Genomic DNA, 24,618 nt, shown 5'->3' with positions numbered 1-24,618 from the left:
TAGGTGATTTTACAGTAGCACTGAAGCCCATTTTAAAAGGTTCGCAGTGTGCTAAACATAAACATGCTAACCATGAGTGAAACATAATAATGACAAACTGCAAATGAACACAATGCATATGACAAGATATAGATCCCTTCAGAGTTATTCAGCCACCAGTCGTTAGGTTCTGTTGGTTAAAAGAAAAAAACCTGTTATTAAAAACTATGATTTTTTTCTTCTAACAGAATTACAATGATTTTAATCTTAGTACACAGAAGAGAAAGAAGACAGCGTAAACTGATATTGGTTATAAATCCTCATGCTTCAGGGCATAAAGCAACTTCTACCGAATGAGAGTCAGGAAGGAACATTGCTCACAGCCAGGTTATTCTATAACCGCTTATTGCACAGATTCTTGCAACTTTCTCTGAAGCAAGTAGTGGCCACTGTCAGAGAGAGGACACTGGACTAAACGGACCACTGTAACGATTCAGGAAGACCGCTCTTATATCCATATGTCTCATGCCCTGGCTTTACAGGAGCCCATGTAAAGATCTTGCTAGACATTTTTTTCATGTCCAAAGTCATCTGACATGTTTTCTTGCTTTCGTGGTATGGACCTGATATCTACATGGATCTCCACTCATTAATATTTTTTTCAGAGACTCTACAAATGTGGATTGTCAGGGGTTTGTCACTTCACATCAGCAAAGAGCTGAAACGCAGCAGAGAAGCAAACTATTTATTTATTATACAGTGGGTGAAAAATACATCTGGAAGCACAAAAGATTTGAAAACCCCTTTGGGACCCTCGATCAAGAGGCATAATGCGAGTGCAAAATAGGTATCAGGCAGATTTCCTAAAGTGCTCAGCACCCAAAATCTGGCCATATAGCTGAGGAATGAGTGGAGTTTGTGCATAACACAGAGGGAGACATTCAAGTTATTTTCATGTCTGAGCCACAAATTCATTGTGATTTTAAAAGCAACTGAAAGTAAAAACTACTTCAAATGCAAATTTAATAGAGGCATAAAAGCAAGACAGCCAGGAGCAGAGGATCAGCTCTTCAGTGTCTAGGAACTATTGGATTTAGTTGTGGTGAGGTATTGGAAATTTGATACTTCACTCTGAATTCGCAGCTTGCAGGTGTCCTCACTGGTAACAGAACCTGTGCTCTTTAGCACTAAAAGCACAGGCTTCTGGAACTAAAGGAGCAGCAGTAGTAGTAGCCTGTTATCTTCTGTGTGGACCAGCCACTGGAGGGGAGCGGGTGCACCTAGGTGTCAGACCTGTTAACAGCCCATATGGCATCCTTGGGTGAAGTACTCAGTACCCCTTGGGAAGAGCTGAGGGACAGGAAGGATGGTTCAGTGGGTAGAATGCTAGCCCTGTAGGACACCTGCATTCAATTCCTACTCCGCCACACGCATCCTCTGTGACCCTGGGCACTTAGCAAGATTGGGCCCTAAATTGGTGACTGGTAGAATCTGATCTAGCCCCAAGAATGTCCGCAGGACATCAGGCGATTCAGTTCAGAAGGGGCAAGAGATGTCCATGTTCCTTCCATTTTATCTAGGTTCTAGAAGGAGTCCCAGATAACTTTTCTCTGGGGGCAGGAACTTTTTATCTTGTAGACGTACAGTCTTTAGCGGTTGGATCCTTGCAGTTTCAATGTTGCCATAAGGTACATGTAAACAAAAATGATCAATGTTAATCCCTAGGCCATGCTCTTCTGAGCACACAGCTGATATGGAGACTACAATGCTGATTAACAGACGTCAGGTCTGCAAAATTCCCCTTTACTCTTTCAGTTACACACAACAGAGATGTTATTTTACATGAGCTGCAACTTACCTGTACATGAGGTGGAGCGCTTAGTACATATATGACAGCATTGGCCATATCTTCAGCTTTTAGACACTGGAAAGACAGAACCAATATTAGCCAAGACAAAGGATTACTTAGGAAAATTTAACAGTAAAATTGCTCAGTTTTTAACAAACAACACTTAGTGCATTTCAAAAAGAAAAAACAGACATGGGGAAAACTGCATAAACAATTTAACAAGGGAAGTGGATTGTTTTTATTTTTGCATCGGCTATTATTAATATTACTATTACAACAGTGCTTTGATGCATCAGCTGAGATTAGGCCCCCAGTGTGCTAGGTGCTGTACAAAAACATAGTGAGATAGGCGCTGTCCCAAAGAGCTTACAATCTAAATAGATGAGGCAGGCAAGACTCAGAAGGGAAACAGAAGCAGAGAGAGAAAGTGACTTGCCCAAGGTCACACAGCAGGGCAGCAGAAGAGCAGAAACTAGAACCTCGCTTTCCTGACTTCTAGTACCATGTGCTCTCCACTACACCACTCTGCCACTCCTAGGAAGTGTATTTCAACTTTCTGGACCTCAGACACTATCCCTATGAGACATATTGCAAATACTTCTAGCAGATTTTCAGCCAGTGGCATAGTCATAATTTAATGCCTGCAAAGATGATTTTACCGGAGCAATAGATTTTCAGAACTGGGCTGTTTGCTAAGGAAAAATATATACTCTTCTCTCCCTGCCTTAGTCAGCAGCAGACTATTCAGTATCAAAAGTTAAACATACTCTATGCACATCACTCACGTGTGCTGGCTTTTATGTTCCATACTGTGTATAAACAAAAAAGCTACCATGAGCTAACCAGCATAACTAGTGAGTTTGTGATGTGCAGAGAGAGTTGTCAAGCTGCCAAGGAAGACCTGCTCCTTAGGTTAGGCAAATTGTGATCACACTCCATAGATTCTGGCAGGCTCAGGTTGGGTTTTAAGCTTGTTTTAATGGGATCTGTTTTATTTAGACACTTGCTTAATATATTTACAACCCAAAAGGCTGATCAGAATAAAACTCCCAGTATAGTCATTGTGTTAAAGATGAAGGGACAAGTCCCAGGGTGTGTCCAAAAACATCTGGCCCAATAAGCAAAGGATAGCAGCAGTAGCAGAAACCACACATGGGAAAATCACCCTGGCAAGACTCCTCATTTCCCCTCTTAGAAAGGAGGTTTTGGGGTGAGCAAGGGATATGGCCTGTGACAATGTGCATTACACAGATCCACTGGGCCAAAATCCTGCATAGGGTGGGGAGGAGAAGGATCAGACCATATCTGATACTCTTATCCCTGGCTTGGATTACAGCTTATTGCTTTACTTAGGGTTAGACCAATCAGTTGGGTTGAAGATTCCATCCCTCAGCCCCAATGTACTTCCTCACAGAGCTAAACTTTCTGCCCCTTACCCAGGATGGAGACCTACATTCTGTTTTTGTAGTGGGGAAGAGAGGGCAATGTAACTAGGAGAGATATGGAAAAGCAACCTCTCAGCAGAAAGCTAGGGGTTTTATGAGGAATGGGGTGACACTCCAGACTTCATGGACAAATTGGGTAATAATTAGGAACATTGAAATTTCCAGACTGGATCAGTCCAGTGACCCATCCAGTCCAGTGACTCATCTCCATACTGATGAGTACCAGCCATTTCAGAGGAAGGTACAAGAACCCTGCATTTGTCAATTAAGGGATAATCTGCTCCCTTGGAAGGTTCCTTCCTGACCTCCATTAGTTTGAGGCTGGCTTGTGTCCTGAAGCATGAGGGTTTATATTCCTCCTACAGCACTTCATTAAATAAATCAGATTTAAGATGAGCTCCGAAGGCAAGATGCTTAGTTTTTAAAAAATATTTTAAACCAACATCTCTACAAGAAGCTGGTTAGAGTCTGAATTTCCAAAACTGCAAGGTCGAACTTTCAGAAAGTGTAGTAGCTAATGGGGTACACATTCTCTCCAATAAGACACAAGTCACTTAAACCCACACAATGTTAAAAATTGGTTGATCTTTATACTTGGATGTTCGTTCTTCTTGTAAATAAGAAAATTTTAAAAAAAGACTGAGACATATTAAAATCTACAAGGTATATGTGGAGGTCAGTGGTTCAGTCTGAAGAGCCAATCCTGCTGAGAACCTCCTAATGGGTCCTGAGTCCCTTCACCTCCCATTGATTTCAGTGAGAGTTGAGGGTGCTGAGCATTTTTCAGGAAGTGCTCAGTGACATGCAGACTTGGGGTCCTAAAAGATTATTAGTTAGAGAGAGATAATTAGCCATGCAATCAGTGTAAATGTACTCTGCATTCGTTTCTCAGTTCCCTACCCTAATGCTCTCGTAGGTTGCAGCAGCTCTTTCTGGATCATTATCGTGAAGTTTAAAAGCAAATCCAGTTTCCACCAGTCCTGGAGATATACACTGGAAAAGAATAGAGCACATCCTAATGGGATCTGTAACTCCCCTTTCATTTAAAAAAAAAAAAAAAAAGACAACTATGTTAAGAGAATAGATATTGACTTAAAGATCACTGAAGGGTATTACCATGGGGACCTCTGATAGATATCCCCTACCCCACAAAGAGAAGGTTCAGCACAGCAAATAACAAAATAACTTGCAACACAGTATAACTGCTGAATAAAATACCTCTGAGAGCCAAGCTTACTAAACAGTTCGAGCAAAGCTACTATCTGACTGGTATTATCCATTTTTAATATATTTCCCCTCCTTCCTCAGTAAGTTACCGCAGCTCAAAAAAAGCTATTCTCCCAACAGAATCCATATCTCCTGTCTCTTGGTCTGGTTCCCCATCCCTTTCTCAGAAGGGAAACTGAGGCACGGAAAGGCTAAGTGACTCGCCTGAGGTCATTCAGTGAGTCAGGGACAAAGTCAGCAGTAGAACACAGGTCTCATGACTCCCAGTGCGAGGCCTTGTCCATTCACATTTCTATACTTACGTCTATACTCACGTTATCTCTTCACTAACATGAATTAAGCCTCCTCAGACCCTGGTGAGGTAGATAAGAATTATTAACCCCATTTTACAGATGAGGGACCTATGGCATAGATAGGTTAAATTTCTACAAGCATCCTTAATTTTGGTTGCCTCAACTTTTGGGTGTTTAACTTGGACAAATTAGGTGCTGATTTTCAGTATGCGGTATTCTGAAAACTGTTAAATCTGTACGCTGTCACTTTTAATTTCAGGGATTTTTCCTGGTCCTTCTTGCAGGTTAGGGAGGTTGGTAGGGGATCATGTGATATGAGTCTAACAGCAGTCAGTCAGCATTCAGCTTAGAGTAAGGTTGGGTGAGTTGTGCCACTCTGTTTTAGGGAGCAGCCTGCTTTCTCGCTCTCTGTTTATTTGCGGCTCTTACGTGTTATTCTGAATTCTAAGAAATAAAGCAGTGTTACATGGCAACCTTGTGGTAACAGTTTTTATGTTTTTATCTAACTTCTCTCGGTGTGTGCCACGAAACATAACACAGTGGTTCTGAGAGCCTGTATGTTTGAGTAGTAGGTTCTCAACATCCCTTGAAAATCAGGCCTGAGATATCTCAAGTTTGGGTGCCCAGAAGCTGAGGCACACAGCAAGTCAGAGGCAGAGCCAGGAACAGGTCTTCAGCCCTCTGGTTTAGGAGTGCTACCCTCGCCCTCAAAAACATGACTCAAAAGATAAAACTTCCGACACACATCACGAGCGAGCATTCCACTGTTCATTACAATAGCCGAGAGAAAAACCACTCACTGTAGCTCGTATATGAGTCTTGGCTTCCCTAAGTTCTTGTCTTAGCCCCTCCGTCAATGCTGTAACCGCGTACTTGGTGGCACTGTAAAAATGAACAACTGACTGTGGCACGACACTGTGACCGTTCATGCTGAGAAGAGAACAGAAAGAAAGGGGGTGATGGGGGGGGAGAGCAGGGAACAGCCTGAGACGTCCCAAACAGGAACCAGCACCCCAAAGAGGGATGGGGGGAAACAACCTACCTATCCGACATGGATGAGTACATACGGAATTTCCCCCTTTCCCGCTGTGAGCTAGGAAATGAGCTAATGGGCTGTGAATAGTGGAGGAGCATAGTAAACTATAAAATGAAATGGGGGGAATCATGTACGCTGAGATTTTTTTTTCTTTTAACAAAATTGATTTCTAGAACTAGTTGAAAAGTTTGGAGTTTTTTTTTTTTTTTTGAAGGGGTGGGGGCAACATTTTTATGACAATCTTTCCGGCTTTTGACAGGAGTGGTCAGAATGTTGAAAACATTTGAAATTTTCAATGAAAATGTTCCAAGTTTTTAACCAGCTCTACGAAGTTCTCCAAAACAAATTAAAAAGAAAGAAAGTTCAGACCCATCCCAAAGACCGAGCTCCTAGGGCTTCAATATGGGATAACACTAAGGCTCTGTCTACACTGGGAGTGTTAACCAGAGGTAGCTGGTCAGTGGTGTAGCCACACCCGAGAGTCGACAAGAAAAAAAAAAAAAAGCTAAAAGCTGTGATTTGTACTGGTGCTATATGGCTGGATAGACACCAATGGTTGTAACCAGGAAAAATCTCCAGTAAACAAAGCCCGAGTTTATTAGAAGGTGAGAGGAATGTTTGTAATTGTAGGTACAAACAGAATAGGACAACATACAGGGCCCAGCATCAGTTGAAGTCAATATTAGTACCAGACATGGGACTGTATCATGCCAGTGCAGAGGGCCAATAAAATGTGTAAACCCTACATTGTGGCTGTGAATGGAGACCCCCTTCCCAGACGGCTTCTCCATGCTACCCCTACATTTGCCAGCTCAGTGGGCAGCGAAGAGTCTGGGCCAGGGAAGAGACCAGAGGATCCACGTGTTTGTGCAGATTCCTAAGTGGGTCAGCTGTTGTCTCTGCCTGTACCTTGGTCCCGGGCTGGAGGAGTGAATTTCATCTTCCCAAACCCAACACTTCACCCACACAGAGCTCCATCATTCAGGCTTTACATGAATGAATGTTGTCCATGAAGCACTGCCAGCATGGGTGCCTGGGAGAGAAGAGGGCTCATTGATAGCCTGTGTCCCGATTCTGTGTGCACACTGGCACAAGCCTTATCTGGAAAAGGAGAAGCTGCGAAGTGCTACAGTACAGGCCCATTACTAGAGCATGAAACAATGTGGGACTCGTCAGTAACACATACTGGCAAGCTGCTGCACGAATCTTTGGTATCGAAAACAGAAAGGCCCAAAAACATACATGCACAGAAAAACTCCCAGTGAGATACAGACAGACTTCCAGAGACAAGCAGCAGGGGAGACAGGGATGGATAGCTTTGCACTGTAAAGCAACAAAAGAAAACAGCGAAGAAAGCCAACCCACAGCAAATTAGGGTTATTTTCAGTGACAGCCACAATCCAGTCTCTCACCTGTTAATGTTAATAATGTGGCCATCATCAATGTTTCTCTCCTTCATGGACCGATAGACCTCCCGGGTGCAGATACTTACGGCCATAACGTTGACCTGAAATAGCAGGAAAAAAATGAAGATTAAAGCCCATTGCAGTGATCAGGGATTTCATGCTCATCTTTGTATGCTTGGGATAAACTCTGCCTTGACTTACACCCCATGTAACCACACTGCAGCCAAAGAAATGGGTTTTGCTTAAATATACTAGCACGCACTTTAAAACAGGTCACAGAGGGAAATGTGGCTGGAACTAGCGTTGGTGACTTGCAAAGAATCCACAGCCACCTGGGACTTCACAGTTGTCACTACAATTCAACCACTACCATTCAGAACTTAGCAGGATAGAAGTCTGATCCTTCAGCTTCAAAGCACAGGTTCTTACAACTTGAGATAAAAAAGACCTGCCATTAGCTGTCACCAGTATAGGTCCTCAGATAAATGCCAGGCAGTTCTGATTCCACCCTGTAGAGTGCAGTGGTGACATATACACCCTAGCCAGTTCATTACAGTATCTATAGGACTTGTAAAGTTTGATACCATAACAACATCATTCATTTTAGGGGATTAAATTCTCTAGGCTTTGTCTCAGCCAGTATGAATTTGATTTAATTGTTTTAAAACAAAGTGAGAGGAAACTCGTGTTTGGTTGGTTTTGAGTTACGGGAAAGTGAAAACTATGTTTTCTCATTGTGAGTTCTTTGAGGCAGGGACTGACTTTTTATTCCGTGTTTGTACGACACCTAGCACAGTGGGATCCTGGTTCATGACTGGAGCTCCTCACGGCTACCACAATAAAAATAAATTAATTAAATAATAATAATAAATAATAATAGTAAAAAAAATTTTTTTTACTACACATTGGCTGAGCATATAAACACTACCTGGGCATTTAGCCAGCACAATGCCATCACACTGGGAACTTGAGGCTAAAATCCTCACATACCAGGTTAAAAATTTACCTTGGTTATGTGGGAGGTCTCTAGAGGTCTCACCAAAGTTGCCCTGTATTCCAGGGCTGGAGTAAAGCCCAGAATAGGCAGGGTATTTCAAATCTATTTGATTTCACAGTTAGCAAGGTCAAGGAAGTGTGAATGGATTGTTTCAATCCAAATCTTAAACAAACAACCAAAAAAAAAAACCTTTGCGATACAGATCTTGGCTTTTAGTAGCACAAATCCATGAACACCAGTGCTGCTCCCTGTGAAGCCGTAAAGTCGTGAGTATAATGGCCTCAGATTCGTATCTGATGTAAATCAGCATTCTTCCACTGAAGTCAATGGAGCCGTGCCAGCTTACACCAGCTGGGGATCTGGCAGCTTGCCTCTCTATTAGGCTATTTGAAGGAGCAAGGACAGGGAGGACGGGGGGACATTTCTGCACTGTTTAATGTAGAGAGCTAAAATCATCATGATCTTGCAACACAGAGCGCTTTACAACATGCAGTTACGTTTGGGGAGGATGCCAAAAAGTTAACGTTTTACCATCAGGAAAAAAACCCAAAAACCCCACCCACCACACTATGAATCTTATTAACAGCGCTAGTTTAGTGACAAGTGTAGGGAAATCTATCCATAGCATCAAAGAGCCTCCACGCCTCAGCTGGACAAAGGTGAAGAAGCAGCTGCCAGGATTCATTTCACTTGTCCTGAGGCTCGCAATCATCTCAAGTAGTTGAAGCCTATCCAGGAGAACGTGTTAGATCTACTGGCAAAATCTGCCAGTGTCAGAGCTACCGGTTTCACGGGCCTCTGTGAAAACGTGCCTTACACGGTACTGTCTTGTCGCTTTGCATACACACGCAGCAGAGGTATAGTCAAACAAACTGCAAAAAGCACCCCCGGTCAATGAAGAACTGTCAAAAGACCCAAGAGCCAGGACTTTTCACCCAACCCTGCACCATGCAAGAGTTCCTGAATGTGGTAGTATGTGTACTGGAATCTTTTGCCCTGGGCTGGAACATAGCCCACATGGAGTGTATGGAAGGTTCTGCTTGAATTCGTGGCTGTAAAGGTCAGTGGGTAAAATGTGAAGGAGCTGTTCAAAGATTACTGTGTAAAATAAGGTGTGTACACAGCACGGGACTCCAGATGCTCCTGAGCAGAATGTAGAAGGCTGAGCAGACTTTAGTCCGGTCTCATTTAGAGCACAATATTATAAACAAGCTGGGAGAATAGAGGGGAGAATGGAAATCTCATAAACAGGAGGAAAGGAGATGGAAGATTTTTAAGAGCAGGTTAGATACACACTTATCAGGGATGGTCTAGATAACACTTAGTCCTGCTTTGAGTGCAGGGGACTGGACTAGATGACCTCTCAAGGTCCCTTCCAGTCGTACAATTCTACGAAAAGAGAGGAAGGCTAGTCCTGTGGTGAAAGCACCATACTGTGGCCCAGACACTCAAAGGTATCTAGGTTCCTATTTCAGTGAGAGTTAGGCGCCTAAATACCTTTGAGAAATTGGACCTGAGTCTTTGGGCTGGTGTGGATGGGCATGACAGGTGGGACTACAGCCCTGCCTCCTAACCCTTTCCCTTTGGAGGAGCTTAGCCCTGAGTGTCCCCTATACAGCCAAGGCTGTAACTATGACCAGCCTCTGCACTGAGGATGCAGGCTCTTTGCATCCTCCCCCACTTGGGCACCCTTGCAGGGGGCAGCCATAAATCACGCCATTAAAGTTTCAAGGCCTACCAGACATTGCACAAGGTGGTGGCTCTTGCTGAGTTTGAAAGCCTGGATCTCTGATTTGGTGTTAAACGTTAACCTTTGGTTATCTGTTTTCTGGGCATAAACCTGGCTGCTGGAAGCCTCTCTGTGCCAGGAGATGCAGGGATTGTTTTCCAGGTATGGTGCGTGTGCGCTCCTATCCCAAAACCACCACCTTGTGATAATGCAGAGCCATCCCATGACTCGTTGGGCGTTGAGACTTGGGGTGAGATTTTCAAAATCCCACTGGGTTTTATATCCCTAAATCATATAAGTGCTTTTGAACCTTTCCCCCCACCCCCACCCCCGGTTCACACCCTAGCCGGGAGCTGCATTGTACATGTGGAGACGAGCCATGCTGAGGAAGCAAACATTGTTTTCATTCTGCCTGTGATTTTATGAGCTAGATCTTTAGCTGGTGTAAAATCGGCACAGCTCCATCAAAGTGAACAGAGCAACGCTGATTAACACCAGCTGAGGACCTGCTCCAACCCTTGTAAAACCTTTCCTCTTTTTGATCAGAGGGATTGTTGCCTTTGATCCACCTTGCCCGGGATCAGCCAGTTCTCATTTCTGACCTTTTCAATTTCTCCGCTACTTTCTGGCTCTACCTGGAGTGATTCAAAGAAAAGAAACTCAATAAAGAGATATTGGAAAAGTTGGTAATTTGCTGGGAGTCCCAAAATAGAATCAGCTGAGCAATATCCTACCAATATAGCTCTCCTCTCTCAGCAATGGATTGGCAAGAGGCCATTTTTCTGCCCACCCAGCTGGAGACAAAGTACCTTAATAGGAAACAGAATCAGGGGGAAATTCAGACAAAACCATGCTGTAATACCAGCCAAATCGGAGGTCCTTCTCGAGATTCTGGCCAACGTCAATGGGAGTGCATCTGACCAAGGACTGATAAAAATCTCAAGGCTTGTTTCCCAGTTGCTCCATTCTTGCACTTAGGGGAAGGGCACAAGGGTGGCTTTAAACCACCTTTGTACGCCCCATATGCTGGGGTCCTGCAGGAGCCTGGCTAGCCCCTGCCTTGAGACTGCTCGAATGTAGCCCTCTATGAGCCCCGGGACACAAAGAATAGCCGTAATGCAGTATGCATCCGTGATGCCCCTGACGTCCCCCTACACCAGGGGCTGGAGCCAGGGGCCTTCTCCACACCATTCAAAGGAGCTCCTCTGTACAAGGGGCATTTTGTGGATATTTTCAGACTAGGGGATATTTCCACCCATTTTAAGGCCCCCTTATGGGACCAGAGTGGCATAAAATTCACACTCATACACTGTGCATTTGTTAAGTGCCAACAGCTTGCTCAGTGCTGTAGAGGACACAAAGCGGATGTGGTCCATGCCCTAAGAAGCCTGCAGTCAGGGGCGCGGGGGGAATAAACAACAGACAACAGTTCAGGCGACGAGGATCTAGAATCCTGCAGCAGAGCAGTAGGGGCTGTAATAAATAAATGATAGCACTTCTTCGGCTGGTGGAGCCACAGGAACAGGTTTCAAGGAAGAAACATGGGAAGAGGGATCGTTAAAAGTCAAAGTCAGTCTCAAAAGCTCATAAATGATGAAAGAAGGAACAATTTAAAAACCCTTCCACTAGATTTAAGGCCATAAATGTCTCCTAATGAAGGGATCTACGGTTATTTGGGGATTTTTTTTCCCCCCTCTCCTTCAGCACAGCTGGACTTTGAAATGCTTCCGTAACACCCTTCAAAATAAAAGCGTTCTCTAATGCTTTTCTTCCTGCAGAACATTTGAAGAAATTCTCTACGTACTATTCAGAGCACTGCGAAGACCCAATGGCCCATGAAAGGAGCTGGCAGCCTCCGTTTCAAGAAACTCTTGAAAAGTTTTGGAAAGTGCATCAGAACCAGACCAGACAGATGTTGATTAGAGGCACACATGTGGCACTCAGTAAGCATATCCCTCTGATGCATATGTAGTTAGAGAGAGACAGCAAAAGCCCCACTACCAGACCAAAAGTTGTACTCAGCTACAGTGTATTCAGAGAGTGAGATTTCCAAGCTGTGAAAAGGGGACTTTTCAGAGAGGAAGAAAAACCCAGAGCTATTTTTAATGGCATTTTCAATGTTTACTAGCAGGTTAAAAGTCATGAGCCAGGTTCAGTAAAGCTGCTCAGATCAGGATGGCTTATAGCACACGGGGACCTGTGGTTTCCATGGACTTTCCCTCCAGATTAAAAGTGCCACCGAAATTGGGTTCATTAGACACAAGTTAGGTTCAGCTCTCAGCTGCTGGCAAGCTTTCAATAAAGCCTTCACTTGGATAATATTTGGACATCCCGGTTTATCACAGGCGGCATAACATCACCCTGACAATTAATGCCACAGCTAGGTCAAAGCAGACACACACAGGTATGAGGTCTGCACACAATGAGCAGAACATACACTTCCAGAATGGAGGACTCTCTTTGTCATTTCCCATAACTTAAAATTAGAAAAAATAAAGTTTCCAGAAGAGGGAGAGAGAACAGAAAGTATCTCTCATGCTGTAAGATCCCAAATCACCTCACAACCCTGCCTCCATTGCAGACGGACTTCCGACGTTTAAAGGCACAGTGTGGTACAGAAAACAGAACCATAAATACATGCACTTATCGTTAATATTACAATAGCATCTCCAGCTAAGATTCTGGTCCCATTATGCTAGGTACTGTATGTACATATCATAGAAGACTGTTTTTGTAAATAATGTGATAGAATTTCACAATTTCCTAGTACGGCACGTGAAATCAGCTCAGTGGTATCCAGCTCTAACCAGATTTTGAACGGAAAATAAAGTACTAAAGACCAGAAAAAAAGGAATGCTATAGCTTATTAGGCTGAGGGTCGGGGGACTACGGACCTGAGCAAGCAAGATTTAAGCTAACTTGGGGTATGTTGGCTCAGGCTGCAATCACACCCAGTGGCTGCAGTCTAGACATACCCTTAGTCTGTGAGTGGACGTTTGACACAACTACGCGGTAATGACTCCCTGAGTGTGCAGGGATAGGACCGTCCTCTAGGGCTCCTGGAATCAGCATGCCACAGATTCCAGGTCACCAATATTACACACAGACCAGGAGAGAACATTCTATCACATGAAATCTATTAATCAGCCGTGGGTTATAGATACATCATCCACTTCCAAGGAGACCTTTGGAGCATTTGTCTACTATAAAGGGGACCTCCGTGTTGAAGAAGTGTGACACGATCACGACAAAATGCAAATCTACAGGAAATTGAAAGCTTTTGTATTTTGGTACCAAGTCAAAAAAAAAAAGGGCTCATGTACTGGATTTGTCATATTTTTGTTTGGGGGGAGGGTGGATTTGGAGAGGGGGCTGCTTGAAAATAGGTCTTTTTTTCAATTAAAATGAAAACGAGGCCATTCCCAAGTTAAAAATAATGGGAGCTCAGCACCTCTGAAAATCAGTCCTAAGGTAAAATATAATCCAGTTAAAATTCAGAATTAAACAGTGACGCAGTATTGCAGACCCCAGTAATATCACAACCCATAGTTTGGAATTCATGTAACACAAAATGACGAAGCATAGTTTTGGCAAGAAAAAGCAGAATAGTCCACAAGTGGCAAAGCCACAAAAAAGCAAACTGTGGTCTTTGCCTTCACGAAAGAGGACAGCAACAGCAGACCTATCCATGTAATGAAGTCATCCTGCAGGTATGTAGCAGACTCTCCTGGAATGCTGCCACTTCTGTAGCCCAGTGGGCTAGTTTGCCTTTATTTACTGCTTTGCATTATATTCTGATTTGCATTAGATTTAGCAGTAATGCAAGAAACCTACAGGCCTGTATCCTGTAAGACATTAGCTTCAGCAAGTTAGCATAAGGCTAAGATCTGTGACCCTGTGAACTTTGAACAGGTGAACTTTGAACAGATAAACGGCCCAACCGAAAACCCCAAGTATTTGGGGAGTTTAAGGGGAAGTTCTGACCACAGATAAATAATTTAACTACAGAAGTGTCCTGGCAACGAACCGACATACATAACAGGTACATGAGATACATTTAAGGCTGGCCTGCTTACTTGCCTATATATCTTTTCTTATACGTTTGTTATGGGTTTGATTATTTGTTTTATTATAATAGGTTTATAGTAGAGTATATTTTGGCTGTAACATAAGGGACCTGCAAACCACATCCTGTATGTTGAGCTAAGGCAAAGTTAGCATACATATGGTTTGGGACCTTTCACTAGATAAATGGTGACGAACTAAAGCATATGGTTCATATATGGCTGCAACCTTTAACATAGAGGATGCATTGAAGTAGGTTGGCATAGGGGCTTTCCTAAGTTCATACCCTTTTAAACTTAACAGGTACACCACCACTTGGAACTTGGAAAGAGCCAAAATAACCAGTTAGGACAGAAATAACAAATGTGATACCTAACCACAAAAGGGCCATGGTAACGAACAGACATATACGATAATAAGTTAGGATCATTGATAAACTAACCTGTAGGAAAAAGACACTCCAACATTAGTAAGGTGAGGAAATACAAATAAGGAGAAGGGAAAAATCCCCTACTGAACATGCATCAAACATAGCGGCATCAGCATAACGTATTATAAAAGCCTAAGGGCGGTAGGAGAGAAAGATGTAGTCCTTGGGAGGTGCCACAATGATGGCCACTGGTGAAGATGAGGAAGGTGATGGTGATGAGGAAGACGATGGCTAACGTTTCAGGCTGTTCTACAAGGGATGGTGTGAGTATATGGGTGTGCAGATGTACATGCTGTCGTATTTCTATCTTCCTAAGTTGGGGTGTTTGTGACCGTGCTAAATGTATTAATAAACTATATTTGTAAATATAAGAGAGTTCCTATAGTGTGTGTATTGCAACTGTGTACATCAGGGTTCCCAACTGTATAATAATTTAAATAATACTGGGCATGATCTTGGGGCAAGAATCTGGCAGCCCCCAAAGAGATAACTGGGGATTCTTAAGTAATCAATATAATTAATACATAATCTAAAGGTCAGGCAACACTTCTAGGGTGGAACACAGCAGTTGTTTAACAGCACACAGCAACAGTGCTCAATTGAGATGGTGAACCTCTGTGGGGGGTGGAGATTTTGCAACATTTCTAAGACTATTTGTTAGGCTGTGCCTTCACATTTGCCAATCTTTTTCCCATGAAATTTATACCCATGTTTCACCCCATGCCAGAAAATGATCTCATTTAAAACCAAAACTTATTTTTCTTGGTAAAGAGAAGCCTGTGATGAGTACTATATTGGGGCAAAATAATCACTCCCCACCCCAAACTAGGCCAGGACCAGTGGATGCCTACAGCATATCAAGATAGAGAGGCGGGTCTATTGGCTAGGACACTGGGTTGTGACTCAAACTGGGTTTGATCTCTGGCTCAGCCACACCCTGCCTGGGTGACCGTGGGTAAGACACTATCTACTTAATGCCTCTGTTCCCCATGTGGAGACAACAGAATTTTCTACCTCACAGGAGTGGCCTGAAGATAAAATCCATGAATGACTGTGAGGTGCCCAGATACTAGAGTGATGAGGGCCAGATAAATGCCTAGACAGACATACCACAGTGTATTTTTTAATTAGGATGTCCTCTCACCATCCCTGCTCCTTATTTCCCCACAGTCTCTTTGTATTTGGTTTTCACTCCACCTGGTCTCTGCTCCATTTTTTGCCCTATTTTTTCCGGTGGAGAGTTTCCTCCCTTTCTGCTCCCTTTTCCCCCAATCTCTGCCCTACTCTAATCACTCCTACATTCCAGATGGTTCAAGAATCAGGCAAAACACATTTTCCCACCCCTAGCACCCAGCCAGCAGGCGACACTCGTCTCTGCGTCCAAACGCTTGGTCATGGCAAAGACTCCCTTCACTCTGTCCAGCCCATCATAGTTCCCATTGTCTCGCGGGCGAACTACTCACATCTATCATCATCCTCCAACCCTCCGTTTTCCCAGACAGCAGGGGCTCGGGGCGAGCCAAGCCAGCATTGTTGATGCACACATCAACCCCTTGATGTAGAGTCTTGATTGCAGAGAACATAGATAGGATCTCCTCTTCATTGGACAGATCGCACTTATAGGGAATTAGGATGCCAGGGTATCCCGCACTCTGGCATTCTGCTGCCAATTTCTAGAGAAAGAAAAAAGGAAGGAAGAGAAAAGCAATCAGAATCCCTTCCCCTGGGAAAGGCCCAACTGATCAGCTGTGCACTTCATTTCTGCCAGCAAGTACTTTCGTTAATAGTTTGTATTACAGCAGCACCTAACAGCCCCAACCAAGATCAAAGCCCCACTGCGCTAGACCTGTATAAATGCATAGTACGGGACAGTCGCTGCCCCAAAGAACTTGAAGTCTAAATAGGAAAGACAGACAAGGGGAACAGAGGCACAGAGGGGGAAGTGACTCACTCAAGGTCACAGAGCCAGGAACAGAACCCAAATTCCAGCGTGGTACCCTATCCACTGGACCACGCTGCCTCTGCAGATAAGGCTGCCAGAATCTCCTGTTCTGATGACTAAAATTATGGTCCTTGACCCTTGATTTTAAAACGTCTTCACAGAAAGGGACTAAGGCTAGGTCTACACTACAAGCTACACTACCATAGCTATGCCACTGAGGCACAGTAGTGTAGACACTTGCTCTAGCGATGGAAGGGGGGTTTCAGTCACTGTAGTAAATCCACGCCCTCGAGAGGTAGTAGTTGGGAGAATTCATCCATCATCCCATCGACCAAGCCATGTCTAAATCGGGGCTTAGTTTAGTTTAAACTACATCTCTCCAAGATGTGATTTTTTTCATACTCCTGAGCAATGTAGCTACATCAGCCTAAGTTTTAGGTGTAAACCAGGTCTCAGACTTGGCAAGAGGAGGCCTGATCTTATGTGTAGCATAGGCTGTCTTGCTAATTGCCTGTCACTTGCACATTACATTTGCTCATCCAGCTCCACAGAGCTTATCCTCTTGGGTTGGATGCTATAAATGTCACAGACATAACTACTCAAAACTGAATTCCCCTTGGTTTGCATTTGTAAGGCCAGATCCTTAGCTGGCGTATATCAGCATCATTCCACTGAAGTGAATGGAGTTACATTGATTTACCCTAGCTGACAATCTGGCCCCATGCTGTCTAATGTGTGTGCTGGATTGTAGTATTTTACAGTAAGAAGATCACCTCTGCACCTGGCAGATTTTTTAAATATCAGACATTTCCAAGTAGCTTGAATAAATTGAACCAGGGCACAGCATGGACTGTGTTCTCAGAACCATTAAAGGATTTATACAAAGTTCAGTCTTGGCCCTTATGACTCTTCACTGGACAAGACAACTATCCTTCACTGAAGTCATTTTTTAAACACTTAAATGTGCTTATTATTCAGATCACTTAATTCAGCCGCCTTGCATGGTGCACATAATTGTCAACCTCTACATTTATAATAAAGAACAACAAAAAGCAAAATTTGTCCATTGAGCCGCCGGGCAGTAACTCAAACAAAACATATGCTCTTATCAAATAATCCCCCCAAAAACACCCAAAGGAGAGAAAGCCTTGTAAAACAGATAGCTTTGCCTTCTGTCCTGAAGATGGTCAGCAAATTTAGGGCCTGATCCAGTACTGTAAACCATGGGAGCCTTTCCATTTACTTCAATGGGAATTGGATCAGGCCTGGGGAGGAATGAATTCAAGTCAAAGGTCCTCCAAACACACCAATCCTGCACTGTTAGCTTGAGCTTTTTATTGATTTCAACAGGACTTAAGTATGTACTTAAAGTTAAGCACATGTTTAGGTCTTAGCTTCATCAGGGACTTGGTTTAAGCTGACTGGCTTCCATACAAGTACTTTTCAGCGCCATCCGCACTACAGCGTATGCGCCGTGAAACACTGATTTAGATCCACCGAGTGTCTGAGGTCTTGGCACACCCCAAAATGTACAGTAACAGAGCCCACGCCTGGAGGTGACTTGCTGTTGATTTAAGTTTCATTCATGTGGTTTAACTAGCCAAAATAAATTACAAAGCACCAGCTCTTGAAGGAATCTTCCTAAAGGGCACTTAGGTTTGGGAGGACTGGCCTGTCTGCTGCCCACAAGGAAGTGATCGAGGTAAAGGTCTAAGGATCAGATCCAGCAGCCACTGACATCAATGGAAAGACTCCCACTGATGTGAGCGGGCACTGGATCAGGCATTAGCATTGCTGTGCAAGAATGATTCCCAGGCTAGTGATTCAGCCCTGATCATCCAAGGTGTCTTACTGTGACAGACGTAAAGGGTACCATATATAATAATATATATTATTAGTATTAATAATAATACAAATAAATTACAAATAAATTGATCAATTATTATTAAATAATAAATATTACCCTTCCCTTACCAAGTGATATATTCAAAGGGGTTAGCTCTACAAAATGGACTAAAACCTATCATTAATGCTTTTAGGTCATTCTGACCTCCTGTATATCAGAGGCCACTAAACCACCCATACTCAACCCAACAACCAGAGTTAGACCAAAGTACTGTATTACGGCCCTCGGTGACTAAACTATTGTACGTCTAACCTCGCTCTTCCCAGTTGAACTGAGGTGTTTGTTTTATAAACCAGTCTTTGCAGTAACAAGTAATTTAAACAACAACTAAAAGGCAAGCAAAAACCATGCCTGGCTTCTGGCGAGTCCTGTAGAGGACAGGGTCTGAGTGAAATTCACTCTCAAAAATACACACGCAGAGCTTTGTTAATGCAAGCACCAGGAGGGGATGAGTGATTTAAGTTGAGCTCTCCGCAACAATCAGTTTGTCAAAGAAGCATCAGTGGAACATCGACATTAAAAGAACTAGCTCATTTTTAAAAGACACAGGGTGAAATAAATTCTGCCCCACCCAAGGCAATGGCAAAGCTCCCATTGATTTCAATGAAACCAGGATTTCCCCCACCGTGCGTACATTTTGGGAACTAGTTACCTTGACATTGTCTTTTAAAATTAATACATAAAGACAGAGTGAAAGCGTACCAGAGTTCACACATTGCCTTCTTGGAATATAAATACTCAGCTGGAATGTTAAATAACAACATATACCATATAAAGAGTTCCTTTCTTTGAGGGGAAAAAATTAAAAACCAAATCAGTAAATGAAACTGGATTCTCTTAACTGTTCCCCTTCCTTTTCCATAAAATATGAGGGTTACAGCTGGTTCACATTTTTCAAAATTCACCTTTTTGATTACATTTTCCATTGAAATATCTATTTTTGCCCAAGAGGGTTGGGGGGGAGGGAGAAATCACAACAAAATGTGATTCTCTCTCCCCTACTCATTTTCTGATTAGCTCCAGTCAGAATTTTAAAATATTAGCAACTGCTTCAGGGGTGTTTTGGAGGGGGTTTTTTTGGAAGTGGGGGGGACTCAGTCAGTGAGGGGGAGTCAGAAAACCTCTGTTTTGTTCCCAGTTACTGGATTCATTTGTGTGTCACAGCCACATTTTCAAAAGTTACTGTTTCATGTACTTCCACCTTTAGAGGCTGATCTTATCCTTTGAACCTAATTTTCAGAGGCACTCAGCTCCCACTGACTTCAATTGGAGGTTTGCACTCTCAGAGCTCTTAAAATTCAGGAAGTTTGGGACTCCATCAAAGTCAACAGAGCTATCCTGATCTACACCAGCTGAGAATCCAGCTCAAAGAATCTCAGAGGTGGGTACCTAAAATCAGCTGCTACTTTTGAACATTTTGACCTTAACGTATCGCACTGGCAACACTAAAGCGCTTTAATGTGGCTTGTGTGGTTGTGGCAGAGAGCTCTCCCAGCGCTCTAAAAAAACCCCACTTCCACAAGGGGCATGGCTCCCAGCACTGGTGCACTGTTTACACTGGCACTTTACGGCGCTGAAACTTGCTGCACTCGGGGGTGTTTTTTCACACCCCTGAGTGAGAAAGTTGCAGCACTGTAAATTGCCAGTGTAGACAAGCCTAATTCTGACTTGCCTCACAGGCATATTGTGAGGCTTTATTCATTAATGTTTGTGAAGAACTTTGAGATCTTGGGTGGGAAAGAGCTACTGTATTCCAGGTTTGGACAATGCACTCATTATCATGGTATCTGAGCTGGAGACCATGTAAAATAATATTCATAAAGCTTTCAACGTACACACACGGCACCTCCAAATAGGGGCTTGTGTCACTATAAACAATATACATAAGAAACAAGAATGGTTAAAACCTCTAAAAAGTAAGAATATAAAAGCCAGATGGAAGGGTGGGGGGATTCAATACATAAAACAAGAGTCATTTAAAAGACAAAGCACTTGAGAAGGAAAGACAATCTCACATCCTGCAGGCTACTGCAGTGAAGCAAAAGGTTGCCTGCCGACCTGCGGGGAGGTGGTGAGACCTCAGATAGGTTGGGGGAGGGAGTTAAGTCACAAGCAGATCAGCACTGTTTGTGCCAAAGCAAGGAACGTGATCCTTCGGGAATCATTCACTCAGCACTGGTGCAAATGATGAGACAAGGTGTAAGTCAACCAAGACTCAAACCCTGCCCCAGATAAAAGAGAAAAAAAAAATCAAGCTTTAAATATGCAAAGAATAGTACACAGTGATACAAATGCAAATGACGAGACAAGGTGCAAGTCAACCGAGACTCAAACCCTGCCCCAGATAAAAGAGGGGGAAAAAATCAAGCTTTAAAACATGCAAAGAATAGTACACAGTGATACAAAAGTCTGTACCACGAGTAAGTCTGTAAAGTGATGTCCTTTCAAATTAACCTTTCTCCGATATTTTTTCCATATCCTTGTCCTTTATTTCCTTGAAATTTAGCTGGTCACCTTGGGCCTGATTCTCAGTTATGCAAAGGCCCTTTTATGCTACACTGGCAGCATAAAAGAGTGATGGGACTAAGAGTGGATGCAAGTGTAATTCAGGGTTAAAGTAGTTCTCAGAGCTTCCAAACAAGAGGAAAAGGAGTACTAGTGGCACCTTAGCCCTGGTCTACACTAGGACTTTAGGTCGAATTTGGCAGCATTAAATCGATGTAAACCTGCACCCGTCCACACGATGAAGCCCTTTATTTCGACTTAAAGGGCTCTTAAAATCGATTTCCTTACTCCACCCCTGACAAGGGGATTAGTGCTTAAATCGGCCTTGCCGGGTCGAATTTGGGGTACTGTGGACACAATTCGACGGTATTGGCCTCCGGGAGCTATCCCAGAGTGCTCCATTTTGACCGCTCTGGACAGCACTCTCAACTCAGATGCACTGGCCAGGTAGACAGGAAAAGAACCGCGAACTTTTGAATCTCATTTCCTGTTTGGCCAGCGTGGCAAGCTGCAGGTGATCATGCAGAGCTCATCAGCAGAGGTGACCATGATGGAGTCTCAGAATCACAAAAGAGCTCCAGCATGGACCGAACGGGAGGTACGGGATCTGATCGCTGTATGGGGAGAGGAATCCGTGCTATCAGAACTCCGTTCCAGTTTTCGAAATGCCAAAACCTTTGTCAAAATCTCCCAGGGCATGAAGGACAGAGGCCATAACAGGGACCCGAAGCAGTGCCGCGTGAAACTCAAGGAGCTGAGGCAAGCCTACCAGAAAACCAGAGAGGCGAACGGCCGCTCCAGGTCAGAGCCCCAAACATGCCGCTTCTATGATGAGCTGCATGCCATTTTAGGGGGGTTCAGCCACCACTACCCCAGCCGTGTTGTTTGACTCCTTCAATGGAGATGGAGGCAATACGGAAGCAGGTTTTGGGGACGAAGAAGATGATGATGATGATGAGGTTGTAGATAGCTCACAGCAAGCAAGCGGAGAAACCGGTTTTCCCGACAGCCAGGAACTGTTTCTCACCCTGGACCTGGAGCCAGTACCCCCTGAACCCACCCAAGGCTGCCTCCTGGACCCAGCAGGCGGAGAAGGGACCTCCGGTGAGTGTACCTTTTAAAATACTATACATGGTTTAAAAGCAAGCATGTGAAAGGATTACTTTGCCCTGGCATTCGCGGCTCTCCTGGATATACTCCTAAAGCCTTTGCAAAAGGTTTCTGGGGAGGGCAGACTTATTGCGTCCTTCATGGTAGGACACTTTACCACTCCAGGCCAGTAACATGTACTTGGGAATCATTGTACAACAAAGCATTGCAGTGTATGTTTGCTGGTGTTCAAGCAACATTCGTTCTTTATCTCTCTGTGTTATCCTCAGGAGAGTGAGATATAATCCATGGTCACCTGGTTGAAATAGGGTGCTTTTCTTCAGGGGACACTCAGAGGAGCCCATTCCTGCTGGGCTGTTTGCCTGCGGCTGAACAGAAATGTTCCCCGCTGTTAGCCACAGGGAGGGGGGAGGGTTGAGGGGGTAGCCATGAGGTGGGGGGAGGCAAAATGCGACCTTGTAACGAAAGCACATGTGCTATGTATGTAATGTTAACAGCAAGGTTTACCCTGAAAGAGTGTAGCCAGTGTTTTATAAAATGTGTCTTTTTAAATACCGCTGTCCCTTTTCTTTTCTCCACCAGCTGCATGTGTTTCAATGATCACAGGATCTTCTCCTTCCCAGAGGCTAGTGAAGATTAGAAAGAAAAAAAACCGCACTCGAGATGAAATGTTCTCTGAGCTCATGCTGTCCTCCCACACTGACAGAGCACAGACGAATGCGTGGAGGCAAATAATGTCAGACTGCAGGAAAGCACAAAATGACCAGGAGGAGAGGTGGCGGGCTGAAGAGAGTAAGTGGCGGGCTGAAGAGAGGGCTGAAGCTCGAATGTGGCGGCAGCGTGATGAGAGGAGGCAGGATTCAATGCTGAGGCTGCTGGAGGACCAAACCAGTATGCTCCAGTGTATGGCTGAGCTGCAGCAAAGGCAGCTGGAGCACAGACTGCCACTACTTGGTTGTGTAACCAACCGCCCTCCTCCCCAAGTTCCATAGCCTCCACACCCAGACGCCCAAGAACGCGGTGGGGGGGCCTCCGGCCAACCAGCCACTCCACCACAGAGGATTGCCCCAAAAAAAGAAGGCTGTCATTCAATAAATTTTAAAGTTGTAAACTTTTAAAGTGCTGTGTGGCATTTTCCTTCCCTCCTCCATCACCCCTCCTGGGCTACCTTGGTAGTCATCCCCCTATTTGTGTGATGAATGAATAAAGAATGCATGAATGTGAAGCAACAATGACTTTATTGCCTCTGCAAGCGGTGATCAAGGGAGGCGGAGAGGGTGGTTAGCTTACAGGGAAGTAGAGTGAACCAAGGGGCGGGGGATTTCATCAAGGAGAAACAAACAGAACTTTCACACCGTAGCCTGGCCAGTCACGAAACTGGTTTTCAAAGCCTCTCTGATGTGTACCGCGCCCTCCTGTGCTCTTCTAACCGCCCTGGTGTCTGGCTGCGCGTAACCAGCAGCCAGGCGATTTGCCTCAACCTCCCACCCCGCCATAAACGTCTCCCCCTTACTCCTTATTGTGGAGCACACAGCAAGCAGTAATAACAGTGGGAATATTGGTTTCGCTGAGGTCTAAGCGAGTCAGTAAACTGCGCCAGCGCGCCTTTAAACGTCCAAATGCACATTCTACCACCATTCTGCACTTGCTCAGCCTGTAGTTGAACAGCTCCTGACTACTGTCCAGGCTGCCTGTGTACGGCTTCATAAGCCATGGCATTAAGGGGTAGGCTGGGTCCCCAAGGATACATATAGGCATTTCAACATCACCAACAGTTATTTTCTGGTCTGGGAATAAAGTCCCTTCTTGAAGCTTTTGAAACAGACCAGAGTTCCTGAAGATGCGAGCGTCATGTACCTTTCCCGGCCATCCCACGTTGATGTTGGTGAAACGTCCCTTGTGATCCACCAGAGCTTGCAGCACTATTGAAAAGTACCCCTTGCGGTTTATGTACTCGCCGGCTTGGTGCTCCGGTGCCAAGATAGGGATATGGGTTCCGTCTATGGCCCCACCACAGTTAGGGAATCCCATTGCAGCAAAGCCATCCACTATGACCTGCACATTTCCCAGGGTCACTACCCTTGATATCAGCAGATCTTTGATTGCGTGGGCCACTTGCATCACAGCAGCCCCCACAGTAGATTTGCCCACTCCAAATTGATTCCCAACTGACCGGTAGCTGTCTGGCGTTCCAAGCTTCCACAGGGCTATCGCCACTCGCTTCTCAACTGTGAGGGCTGCTCTCATCTTGGTATTCATGCGCTTCAGGGCAGGGGAAAGCAAGTCACAAAGTTCCATGAAAGTGCCCTTACGCATGCGAAAGTTTCGCAGCCACTGGGAATCGTCCCAGACCTGCAACACTATGCGGTCCCACCAGTCTGTGCTTGTTTCCCGAGCCCAGAATCGGCGTTCCACAGCATGAACCTGCCCCATTAGCACCATGATGCATGCATTGGCAGGGCCCATGCTTTCAGAGAAATCTGTGTCCATGTCCTGATCACTCACGTGACCCCGCTGACGTCGCCTCCTCGCCCGGTAGCGCTTTGCCAGGTTCTGGTGCTGCATATACTGCTGGATAATGCGTGTGGTGTTTAATGTGCTCCTAATTGCCAAAGTGAGCTGAGCGGACTCCATGCTTGCCTTGGTATGGCGTCCGCACAGAAAAAAGGCGCGGAATGATTGTCTGCCGTTGCTCTGAC

The 24,618-nt window shown here is 44.5% G+C and overlaps 2 protein-coding genes across 4 annotated transcripts in view; one reads left to right on the top strand and one right to left on the bottom strand.

Annotated features, from left to right (window-relative positions):
• DHRS11 (dehydrogenase/reductase 11) overlaps positions 1 to 24,618 on the bottom strand; it is a 70,660-nt gene that overhangs the window by 3,745 nt on the left and 42,297 nt on the right. For 2 of the 3 annotated variants that reach the window (XM_074974563.1, XM_074974565.1), the window contains exons 2-6: positions 15,920 to 16,129; positions 7,242 to 7,336; positions 5,594 to 5,723; positions 4,174 to 4,266; positions 1,838 to 1,903 (exon numbers count right to left, since the gene is read on the bottom strand). In XM_074974563.1, the coding sequence (XP_074830664.1) occupies positions 1,838 to 1,903; positions 4,174 to 4,266; positions 5,594 to 5,723; positions 7,242 to 7,336; positions 15,920 to 16,129 (594 nt within the window). Of the gene's footprint in view, positions 1 to 28; positions 170 to 1,837; positions 1,904 to 4,173; positions 4,267 to 5,593; positions 5,724 to 7,241; positions 7,337 to 15,919; positions 16,130 to 24,618 lie in introns of those variants that run through there. The other variant, XM_074974564.1, reaches the window with a different exon arrangement.
• On the top strand, positions 20,489 to 22,969 carry LOC142000547 (uncharacterized). The gene is made up of 3 exons (XM_074974931.1): positions 20,489 to 20,503; positions 21,661 to 21,913; positions 22,502 to 22,969. The coding sequence occupies exons 1-3, from the start codon at positions 20,489 to 20,491 to the stop codon at positions 22,909 to 22,911; spliced, it is 678 nt and encodes a 225-aa protein (XP_074831032.1). The 3' UTR covers positions 22,912 to 22,969.

Source organism: Natator depressus, chromosome 17 (genome assembly GCF_965152275.1).
Source record: "Natator depressus isolate rNatDep1 chromosome 17, rNatDep2.hap1, whole genome shotgun sequence".
Classification (NCBI taxonomy): Eukaryota; Metazoa; Chordata; order Testudines; family Cheloniidae; genus Natator; species Natator depressus.
Note: the sequence above shows the minus strand (reverse complement) of the source record. Positions and strands in the feature narration are given on the sequence as shown.